Source organism: Gorilla gorilla, chromosome 15, assembly GCF_029281585.2.
Source record: "Gorilla gorilla gorilla isolate KB3781 chromosome 15, NHGRI_mGorGor1-v2.1_pri, whole genome shotgun sequence".
NCBI lineage: Eukaryota > Metazoa > Chordata > Mammalia > Primates > Hominidae > Gorilla > Gorilla gorilla.
The window spans coordinates 111005029-111017120 of NC_073239.2; the positions used below are offsets into that span (position 1 = coordinate 111005029).

At 40.9% G+C, this 12092-nt stretch overlaps 1 protein-coding gene across 1 annotated transcript in view; it reads right to left on the minus strand.

Annotated features, from left to right (window-relative positions):
* Window positions 1-12074, minus strand: part of DDX24 (DEAD-box helicase 24) — a 30432-nt gene extending 18358 nt beyond the window's left edge. Inside the window, exons 1-2 of the mRNA XM_004055616.5 lie at window positions 11913-12074; window positions 9832-10554 (exon numbers count right to left, since the gene is read on the minus strand). Coding sequence (XP_004055664.2) covers window positions 9832-10549 — 718 coding nt within the window. The 5' untranslated portion in view covers window positions 10550-10554; window positions 11913-12074. The remainder of the gene's footprint in view (window positions 1-9831; window positions 10555-11912) is intronic.
* Between the last annotated feature and the right edge of the window lie 18 nt (window positions 12075-12092).

The window sequence follows — 12092 nt, forward strand, 5'->3', positions numbered from 1 at the left end:
ATGGATAAATTCCTGGAAAAAAAACCCTCCTAGCTTAAGTCAGGAAGAATGAGATAACCTGAACAGACCAATAACAAGCAGCAAGATTGAAATGGTAATTAAAAAATTACCAACAAAAAAAAGTCCAGAACCAGACGGATTTGCAACAGAATTCTACCAGACATTCAAAGAACTGGTCCCAATCCTTTTGACACTATTCTACGAGATGGAGAAAGAAGGAACCCTCCCTAATTCATTCTATGAAGCCAGCATCACCCTAATACCAAAACCAGGAAAGGACACAACCAAAAAAGAAAACTACAGACCGATATCCCTGATGAACATAGATCCTAAAATCCTTAACAAAATACTAGCTAACCAAATCCAACAACATATCAAAAAGATAACCCACCATGATCAAGTGGGTTTCATGCCAGGGATGCAGGGATGGTTTAACATATGCAAGTCAATAAATGTGGTATACCACATAAGCAGAGTTAAAAACCAAAATCACATGATCTCAATAGATGGAGAAAAAGCATTAGACAAAATCCAGCATCCCTTTACAATTAAAATTCTCAGCAAAACTGGCATACAAGGGACACACCTTAATGTAATAAAAGCCTTCTATGACAAACCCACAGTCAACATAATACTGAATGGGGAAAAGGTGAAAGCATTCCCTCTGAGAACTGGAACAAGACAAGGATGCCCACCTACTCTTACCACTCCTCTTCAACATCGTCCTGGAAGTCCTAGCCAGAGCAATAAGACAAGAGAAAAAAAATAAAGGGCATCCAAATCAGTAAAGAGGAAGTCAAACTGGCACTGTTTGCTGATATGATCATTTACCTTGAAAATCCTAAGGACTCCTCCAGAAAGCTCCTAAAACTGATAAACAATTCAGCAAAGTTTCTGGATACAAGATTAATGTACACAAATCAGTAGCTCTTTTATACACCAACAGCGACCAAGTGGAGAATCAAATCAAGAACTCGATCCCTTTTAAAATGGTTGCAAAAAAAAAAAAAATACTTAGGAATATGCCTAACAAAGGAGTCAAAAGACGTCCACAAGGAAGACTACAAAACACTGCTGAAAGAAATCACAGACAACAGAAACAAATGGAAACACATCCCACGCTCATGGATAGGTAAAATCAATATTGTGAAAATGACTGTTGCCAAAAGCAATCTACAAATTCAATGCAATCTCATCAAAATACCACCATCATTCTTCACAGAATTAGAAAAAACAATTCTAAAATTCATATGGAACCAAAAAAGAGCCTGCATAGCCAAAACAAGACTAAGCAAAAAGAACAAATCTGGAGGCATCACACTACCTGATTTCAAACTATACTATAAGCCCATAGTCACCAAAACAGAGTGATGCTGGTATAAAAATCGGCACAAAGACCAATGGAACAGAATAGAGAACCCAGAAATAAACCCAAATACTTACAGCCAACTGATCTTCAACAAAGCAAACAAAAACATAAAGTGGGGAAAGGACATTGTTTTCAACAAATGGTGCTGGGATAACTGGCTAGCCACCTGTAGGAGAATGAAACTGGATCCTCATCTCTCACCTTATACAAAAATCCACTCAAGATGGATTAAGGACTTAAACCTAAGACCTGAAACTATATAAATTCCAGAAAATTAACATTGGACAAACCCTTCTGGACATCGGCTTAGGCAAGGATTTCATGACCAAGAACCCAAAAGCAAATGCAATAAAAACAAAGATAAATATCTGGGACCTAATTAAACTAAAGAGCTTCTGTACAGCAAAAGGAACAGTCAGCAAACTAAATAGACAACCCATACAGTGGAAGAAAATCTTCACAATCTATGCATCTGACAAAGGACTAATATCCAGAATCTACAGCAAACTCAAACAAATCAGTAAGAAAAAAAAAAATCCCATCAAAAAGTGGGTTAAGGACATAAATAGACAATTATCAAAAGAAGATACACAAATGGCCAACAAACATGAAAAAATGCTCAACATCACTAATGATCAGGGAAATGCAAAGCAAAACCACAATGTGATACCACCTTACTCCTGCAAGAATGGCCATAATCAAAAAATCAAAAAACAGTAGATGTTGGCAGCCAGGCACGGTTGCTCATGCCTGTAATCCCAGCACTTCTGGAGGTTGAGGTGGGCAGATCACCTGAGGTCAGGAGTTCGAGACCAGCCTGGCCAACATGGTGAAACCCCATGTCTACTAAAAATACAAAAATTAGTCGGGCATGGTGGCAGGCACCTGTAATCCCAGCTACTTAAGGAGGCTGAAGCAGGAGAATCACTTGAACCTGGGAAGCGGAGGTTGCAGTGAGCCAAGATTGTGCCACTGCACTCCAGCCTGGGCAACAGAGTGAGCCTTTGACTTAAAAAAAGAAAAAAAGCCGGGCACAGTGGCTCACACCTGTAATCCCAGCACTCTGGGAGGCCGAGATGGGCGGATCACCTGAGGTCGGGAGTTTGAGACCAGCTTGACTAACATGGAGAAACCACGTCTCTACTAAAAATATAAAATTAGCTGGGTATGGGCGGATCACCTGAGGTCGGGAGTTTGAGACCAGCCTGACTAACATGGAGAAACCATGTCTCTACTAAAAATACAAAATTAGCTGGGTATGGTGGCACATGCCTGTAATCCCAGCTACTCGGGAGGCTGAGGCAGAAGAATCACTTGAACCCGGGAGGCAGAGGTTGCAGTGAGCCGAGATTGCGCCATTGCACTCCAGCCTGGGCAACAAGAGCGAAACTCCATCTCAAAAAAAAAAACAATGTTGGCATGGATGTGGTGAACAAGGAACACTTCTACGTCCTGGTGGGAAAGCAAACTAGTATAGCCACTATGGAAAACAGCGTGGAGATTCCTTAAAGAACTAAAAGTAGAACTACCATTTGATCCAGCAATCCCACTACTGGGTATCTACCCAGAGGAAAAGAAGTCATTATACAAAAAAGATACTTTCACACATAATTTTATAGCAGCACAATTCACAATTGCAAAATCATGGAACCAACCCAAATGCCCATCAATCAACGAGTAGATAAAGAAACTGTGGTATATACAGGATGGAATACTATGCAGCCATAAAAAGAAATGGATTAACAGCATTTGCAGCGACCTGGATGAGACTGGAGACTATTATTCTAAGTGAGGTAACTCAGGAATGGAAAACCAAACATCGTATGTTATCACTGATATGCAGGACTAAGTTACGAGGATGCAAAAGCATAAGAATGATACAATGGACTCCGGGTACTTGGGGGGAAGAATGAAAGAGGGGCGAGGGATGAAATACTACAAATATGGTGTAGCGTATATTGCTCGGGTGATAGGTGCACCAAAATCTCACAAATCACCACTAAACTGGCACAGTGGCTCATGCCTGTAATCCCAACACTTTGGGAGGCCGAGGCGGGCAGATTACTTGACTTCAGGAGTTCAAGACCAACTTGGCCAACGTGGTGAAACCCTGTCTCTACTAAAAATACAAAAAGTAGCCGGGCATGGTGGCACATGCCTGTAGTTCAGCTACTTGGGAGGCTGAGGAAGGAGGATGGCTTGATCCCAGAAGGTGGAGATTGCAGTGAGCTGAGATAGCACTACTGCACTCCAGCCAGGGTGACAGAGCAAGACTCCGTCTCAAAAAACAAACAAACAAAAAAACTTGCTCATGTAACCAAATACCACTTGTACACCAATAACTTATGGAAAAATTTAAAAAAATTAAAAATAAACATCTAAACATAGAAAAGGAAAAAAAATTTAAAAATAAAAAACAGAAATGTGAAAAAAATAAATAAATCAGGTATGCTATCAGTCAAAAAATAAATAAGTAAACCCAACCATTATCAATAATCATTAAACATAAATAATCTCAGTAACTCAATTAATTTTTTCTTTCCTTTTTTTTTTTTTTTTTTGAGATAGAGTCTCACTCTGTCACCCAGGATGGAGTGCAGTGGCACAATCTCAGCTCACTGCAACCTCCGCCCCCTGGGTTCAAGCAATTCTTGTGGCTCAGCCCCCCAAGCAGCTGGGACTACAGGCACATGCCACCATGCCTGGCTATTTTTTTGTATTTTTAGTAGAGACAGTTTCACCATGTTGGCCAGGCTGGTTTTGAACTCCTGGCCTCAAGTGATCCACATGCCTTGGCCTCCCAAAGTGCTGGGATTACAGATGTGAGCCACCACGCCTGGCTTCAATAATTCAACTCAAAGACATGAATTGTCTGATTAAACAGCAAGACCCATTTATATGCTGCCTATAAGAAATTCACATTAAATATAAATAAGGGAAAGTAATAGTATTGAAAAACACATACCATGCTAACATTAATCAATAAAGCTGGACTGGCTGCATCAATACCAAAGGACATTTTAGAATAAAAATAAATTACTAAGGATAAACGGGGCCATTTCATAATGATAACAAGCCAATTCATTTAGAGGATATAATAATAATCTAATGTTTTAATCCATAAAACATGTATTCACATAAACTGATTGTCAGAATACATGAAACAAAAACTAATAGAACTGCAAGTAGAAAACAGTCACTCAAGAAAAAAATAAGTGGCGGCTCATGCTTGTAATCCCAGAACTTTGGGAGGCCGAGGCAAGCAGATCACGAGGTCGGGAAATTGAGACCATCCTGGTTAACATGGTGAAACCCTGTCTCTACTAAAAATACAAAAAATTAGCCGGGCATGGTGGTGGGCACCTGTAGTCCCAGCTACCTGGGACACTGGGGCAGGAGAATGGTGTGAACCCAGGAGGCAGAGCTTGCAGTGAGCCGAGATCGCACCACTGCACTCCAGCCTGGGCAACAGACCGAGACTCCATCTCAAAAAAAAAAAAAAGGAAAAAAATAAGTAACACAAATATCTCTAATCTATTAAACAAAGTAAATTTGTAGTCAAAAATCTTCCAACAAAGACAAGTGCAGGCTCAGATGAATTCTACCAAAAATTTAAGTTGGGTATAAAATGTCAATCCTGTATAAATTCTTTCAGAAAACTGAACAGAATACTTCAGAAATCATTCTGAAGCTACATTACTGATTCCAACACCAAAACATTACAAGAAAACTACAAATATCCCATGAACATAAGTTCAAAAATTCTCAACAAAATTTTAGCAAATCAAATCCAACAAAATATAATTAGAATAGTATATTGTGACCAAGTTCAGTTTATCCCAGGAATGTAAGTCTAATTTCATAATTGAAAATCAATGTCATTCACCACATTGGCAGACTAAAAATGAAAAACCACCTATTTCAATATATGCAGTAAAAAAGCATTTGAAAAATATCCAACATCCATCCCTGATAAAACCTCTCAGCAAATGAGAAATCAAAGAGAACTTCCACAACGTGATAAAAAGCATCTACAAAAAACCTACAGCTAAGATCAGACTTAATGGTGAAAGACTAAATGTTTTCCCCAGAAGATCAAACACAAAGCAATAATGCCCACTTTACCACTACAATTCAAAATTCTGCTAAAGGTGTTAGCCACTGCAATACAACAAGAAAAACAAAAGGCATCCAAGACTGGATAATGATCATCTTTGCAGAAAATACCATGGAATCCTCAGAAAACTACTTGGTGGAACTAAGTTGCAGGACACAAGATCAATATACAAAAATCCATCATATTTCTACTTATTGGCGACAAACAATCGGAAATAAAAAATTTTAAATTACCATTTACAATAGAATCAAAAATATAAAATGCTTAAGGATAAATCTAACATAAGATGTGAAAAATCTATATACTGAAAATTTTAAAACATTGCTAAGAAAAGTTAAAGATCTAAAGAAATGGAGAGATACCATATTCATAGACTGGAAAATTAAATACTGTTAAGACGTCATCTATCCTCAATTTGCTCTGTAATCAACAGAATCCCAATCCAGATATCAGCTTACTTTTTTTCTAGAAACTGATATAACGGATTCTAAAATCCATATGGAAGGGCAAAGGCCTACAACAGTCAAAATAACTTTTAAAAAGAACAAAGTTAGAGGACTCATACTACCTGATTTTAAGACTTATTATAAAGCTATTATAACCAAGAGAATAAGAAACTGACATAAAGACTAGACAAACAGATCAACGGAAAACAAAAAGACTCCAGAGAAAGACCCACACCTATATGGTCACAGACTTTCAACAAAGATGCAAAGTCAACTCAGTGGAGAAAGAATAGTTTTTCTACAAATGGTGCTGAAATAATTAGCCATATGCAGAAAAACCCACAAACTTTGATCCATACTTCTCACTCTAAATAAAAGTTAACTCAATAAGGATCAGAGACCAAAACATAAAACCTAAGACTATTAACACTTCTAGAACAAAACACAGGAGAAATCTTTGTGATCTTGAATTAGGCAAAAGGTTCTTAGATAAAACACCAACGGCACCAAAAGCATAAATTAATAAAAGACAAGACTAATTTGGATTTCATCAAAATAAAGACTTTCTGCTCTTTGAAAAACACTGTTAAGAGAATGAAAAGGTAAGCCACAAACTGGGAGAAAAATTTGCAAATCTCACATCTGATAAAGGACATGTATCTAGAATACACAATGAACTCCCAAAACTCTACAACAGAACATCCCTATTTTAAAAATGGGCAAAATAATCAAACAGACAAATAAGCATATGCTAAAATGCTCAACATTGCTAGTCACTAGGGAAATGCAAATTCAAATGATAAGGAAATAATAGTAAAATTTTAAAAGTCTAAAATAAAATTAAAGACTGAGCATACCTAGTTATTCACAAAAATATGGACCAACTTGAACTCATACCACCTAGTGACAACGTAAAATGGTATAATCACTTTGGAAAACTCTTTAAAAGTTACATTTACCACAAGACCTAGCCATTCCACACCTAGGTATTTATCCAATAGAAATTAAAGCACATATCCATACAAAGACTGGTACAACAGTATTTACAATAACTATATTTGTAATAGCCAAAAACAAGAAAAAGCACAAATGTCCATCAATAGATGAACAAACTGCTGTACCCACACATTGGAATACTATTTGTCACTAAAAAGGAATGAACTACTAGTAATTGTAATAACATGGCTTAATTTCAAATTATGCTGAGTCAAAGACTCAGATACCACCCCCTCCAGTACATATTATATGATTTCATTATATAAAATTCTAGAAAATGCAAATTAGGCCGGGCACAGTGGCTCACACCTGTAATCCCAGCACTTTGGGAGGCCGAAGCAGGCAGGTCATGAGGGCAGGAGTTTGCGACCAGCCTGACCAACATAGTGAAACCCCGTCTCTGCTAAAAATACAAAAATTAGCCAGATGTGGTGGCAAGTGCCTGTAATCCCGGCTATTCGGGAAGCTGAGGCAGGAGAATCACTTGAACTCAGGAGGCGGAGGTTGCAGTGAGCCAAGATTGGGCCACTGCACTCCAGCCTGGGTGACAGAGCGAGACTCCGTCTCAAAAAAAAAAAAAAGAAAGAAACAAAATGCAAATTAATCTATAATGATAGAAAGCCTATCAGTGGTTGCCTGAGGAGGAACAAGAACTGAGGGAGGGAGGGAGGGAGGGACAACAAAAAAAACCCAGGGTATCTTTTTGGGGGTAATGGATATACAGTTGACCCTTTAACACAAATTTGAAGGTGGGGGTCCACTTATACACAGAATTTCTTCCACCTCAGCCACCCTGAGACAGCAAGACCAACCCCTCCTCTTTCTACTCAGCCTACTGAAAGTGAAGATGAAGATGAACACATTTATGATGATCCACTTCCATTTAATGAATAGTAAATATATTTTCTGTTCCTTACAATTTTCTTAATAACATTTTTTCTCTAGCTTATGTTACTGTAAGAATAAAGTATATAACACAAAATATGTGCAATAGACTGCTTATGTTATCTGTAAGGTATCCAGCCAATAATAGGCTATTAACGTTTAAGTTTGGGGGGAGTTCAAAATTATACATGGATTTTCGACTGCACAGGGGACCAATGCCCCTAATCCCCACATTAAGGGTCTATTTATTATTGCATGGGCAGTGGTCTGTTCACAGCCCCAGATGGATGACTTATCCAAGTCGTTTTGAATTCCGGACTTGTAGATTCACAACCTGACAGGAACTGTGGTATACATCCAAATGTCAATCTCTGGCCACAACGGCTCATATAAACCTTGTTTCTGCCTTCCAGGGACTTACTTCCAGGACTCTGCTGCACATACCAAAGCAGTGTAGCAGAATGCTTAACAACACACAGAACTAGCCTGGAATCCATATACTACCATTTCAGTTGTGTAATTTTAGGGAAGCTGTCTATGCTCTGTGAGGCTGAGTTTTCTCATCTGTAACATGGGAATAATGGTACTCACCCCAGGGTGGTTGTGACAACCGATTTCATCAACATAAAGCACTTAACACAGTGCATGACACATCTTAAATGCTCAGTAAATGTTCTAAGTTATTATCTCCATTCCCCTTTCCTGTAGTTCCTCACTCTTCCATCTATATGACTGCCACAGAACGTCATCCTGAGTTTCCTGACCACTGTTCCAGAAACCCAAAGCACGTGTCTACTGAACACTTAAAATGTAGTTACTCTAAAATGACATGTGCTGCAAGTTTAAAACACACCAGATTTTGAAAATTTAGTAAAAAAAAAAAAAGAACGTAAAATATCTCACTAGTTTTTAACTTTTAAAAAAAGTGGCTCCTAGTAAATTTTAAATTACTTATGTGTTTCACATTATACAGTCACCCTTCTGTAACCGTGGGTTCTGCATCTGTGGATCGACAATATTCAGGGGGGTAAAAAAAAAAACTGTATCTGTACTAAACACTGTACAGACTTTTCTTGTCATTATTCCCTAAACAATACAGTGTTAACAATTTACATAAGACCTACGTTGTATGAGATATTATAAGTAATCGAGAGATGATTTAAAATATACAGGAGGATGTGCCTATATGGTTTATATGTAAGCACTACACCATTTTATATCAGAGACTTGAGCATCCCTGGATTTTGGTATCCAAGGGAGGTCCTGGAACCAATCCTCCATGGATATCAAGAGATGACTATATGTATTTCTAATGGACACTGCTGGTCTAAACAGACCAATAGTTCCAGGCAGTACTAGTTCCTCCCCCAAGTCAGCAGTCTAGTCTATCCAGCAAAGTCAACCTGTCATTGCTTCCAAAAGTCTTGCAGGAACCTCAAACACAGCATAGTCCTAACACTTCATAGCTGAATCTGTTTACAAAATCCACCCAATGACTATCCACCACACTCAAATCCCTCCAATGACAAGAAACTCATCAACTCCCAAAGCAGCAACCCTTTTCACCTTTGCACAACTCCTGAGAATTAGACAGTTCTTCCCTATACTCATGAAGATCTACCTCTCCAGAGGGCTGATCTTAGCCTTGCCTTACCCTTTTGAGCTATTTAGAAAAGGCTCAAGAACAGCAGAAACTACGATTTGCAGACCACTTCCAATGTACAGTGTAAGCTTTAGTTTACTGTGGCATTTAACCCTCTCAGCAATGCAAGAGGTAGAAACTGTTATCTCCATTTGGTTGATAATGGGGTCTACAGAGCTGAGAGAGATAAAAAGTGATCTGGCTAGGATACCATTCAAGAAGAGCATATTTCAAACCAGAGGGGCTGAAACACCTTTATTCAGCGTTGCTTTTGTGGTTATGTTCTCAACATTCTTCTCTCTCCCAATTATCTGGCCTATTAGCTGCTATGGGCTCAATCCAGAAGCAATCCTGCTTTGGCCGGAGTTGCCCTTACCTGTCTCAGCAGCCCCAAGGATGTCCAGTTTGTCACGGATGGCAGGTGCCAAGGTCAGGGCTTGGATTGGTGTGGGTGCAGAGAAGCCTAGAAAGCTGAGTGCTCGGAGAACCGGCCTGGGAACAAACAGGTCCTTCCAAGCTGACACATCTGCTTTCTGATCGTGAACTTCAGGAATCCATGTCTTCGCTTTTTTGGGCACCCTGGCAGCAGTGCTCTGAGAAGGCTCCAACCCTTTTTTCCCTTTATTTTTCTTCTTTTTTGGAGCAGTTTGGACCAGGTTTTCTGATGTCATCTCCCCAGCCTCCGGATCATCACAAACCATGTCATCTCCCTGGGCCTCCGGCTCAGGATCTTTCACTTCAAATTCTTTCTGGGTACTGGTTCCTTCAGTTGCTACATTTTTACTTTTCTTCAACTTGATCTTTTTCTTTGGTGAGCTAGACTCTCCCTCCTCCTCCTCCTCTTCTTCTGAAACAGCTTGCGCCTTTCTCTTGGGTGCTTCCTTTGAGAAGAGACTGGAGGGATTCTTGGCAGGGGAGACCAACTGGTAATCTGTCAATTCCTCAAAGCACACCAAGTCATCCATCTGTCCATCTGCAAACATATTTGGGTCAATCTTCACTTCCTTCCATTTTCCCACAACTTTGATTCCCTTTGTCTGAAATTTGCCACAGCTTGACTGCTTTGGCCTTGATTTTGTGTCCTTCAACTTCATGGTTGCTGAAAAGGAGATACATGTTCTATTAGGTTGGTGTCTGAGAAGCAGAGGGTTCTGATGTAACAAATATTTTCTAAGCAACTAGGCCCTACAAAGAACTGAGGATACAAAGATGGCTATCACACAGTTGCTCCCACCTAGAGAAGAACAAAGAATACCACAGAACAGACAGCTTTGCCTGGAACACAGGGTACACATGTGATGGAACAAAGACATATGAGCTAGACCTAGTTTGAATTCCAAATCCAACACTTACTGCCTGTGTGACCTTGGATGGTGCCACCCACTCCTCTCTGAACTTCAGTGCTCTCATCTATAAAAAGGGGGAGGGTACCTAACAATATCTAAGTTGTATATTTTATGTAAATAAAGGAAATTATGTAAAGCACGGAGGATGAAACCTGCCACACCTAAGTCGTTCTGAAGGCAGAGTAAGAATCTCAGGGGTTTTTCTTGTGGGGGCAGGAGGGGTGAGCTTTATTAAAAGCGTACTGCGCTTGCTTCCTTCTCAAGCCTTGCCTGAGAGAGCAAATGCCTGCTCCACCATCCTTTCCTTTGCCAAGCGTCTTAAAACCCATCCAGTTTTTTCATCATATTTTAAGTGGCTTAATGGCCATTTAGGCCTAACTCGTTTGGGTGGAACTCGATCCAGGTTTTTCCTTTTCAGAAAGGCCAAGAAAGATAAGAGATTCCGTGAAAAAGACCAAGGTAAACTTTGGTTCAAATCCAGATCCACCACTTGTCAGCTGTGGCTCTGCGGTGGACGTATTAATCTCTGAGTCTTATTTCCCAGTCTGCACAATGGGAAAAACGAGGACATCTGTCCCACAGAATCCTTATACGCCACTACGAAAAAGTGACGCACGTCAAAAAAACCGCTGAGCATGGCGCCCGGCGAGGAGAACACGTTCGCACAGTGCCCGCCGGACCCGCTGCGCCACGGCAAAAACAAAAAAACAAAAAAAACAAAAAAAACACGCGGGGTTCAACAAGGAGAGGGCGGGGGGTGCCACGCGAACGGGGCGAGGACACGTAGAGCGCCAGGCAGAGTAGAAGGGCCTCTGTCTCCTCGTGACGCCGGTCCCGCGCGGCGCTCTCGCTTTGTCTCAGGCACGAACGCGCGCACGAAACCGAGAAACCGAGAAGCCGAGAAGCCAAGGCCGTCAGGCTCCGATGACCGGACAAGGAGCCCAAGGCGCGGGGACCGTGGCATGCAGCTCGGTTGGACGGCTTGAGCCGGCGGCCGCCCTCTCTGGACCCGGGAACCCACCGGCCCAGAGCGACCCGCGATAGGAACCCGGGTTCCTGGCCTCAGCCCCTCTCCAGAGTCGGCTCCAACCCCGCTCGTTTTGGTACTCACCGTGTGGAGACGCCACCGCAGCTCCGTCAGTCGCCGGTGAGGAGCCTCAGAAACCGCCGCTGTACCTCAGCTGCAGCAGCAACTGCAGTTCCGGGGCGGGACCTCCACGCACGTACTCGTGCGCGCTGGGAAGGAAGTCCCGCCCCTATGGCAAACGCAGCTACCTGATTGGCTGCCTCG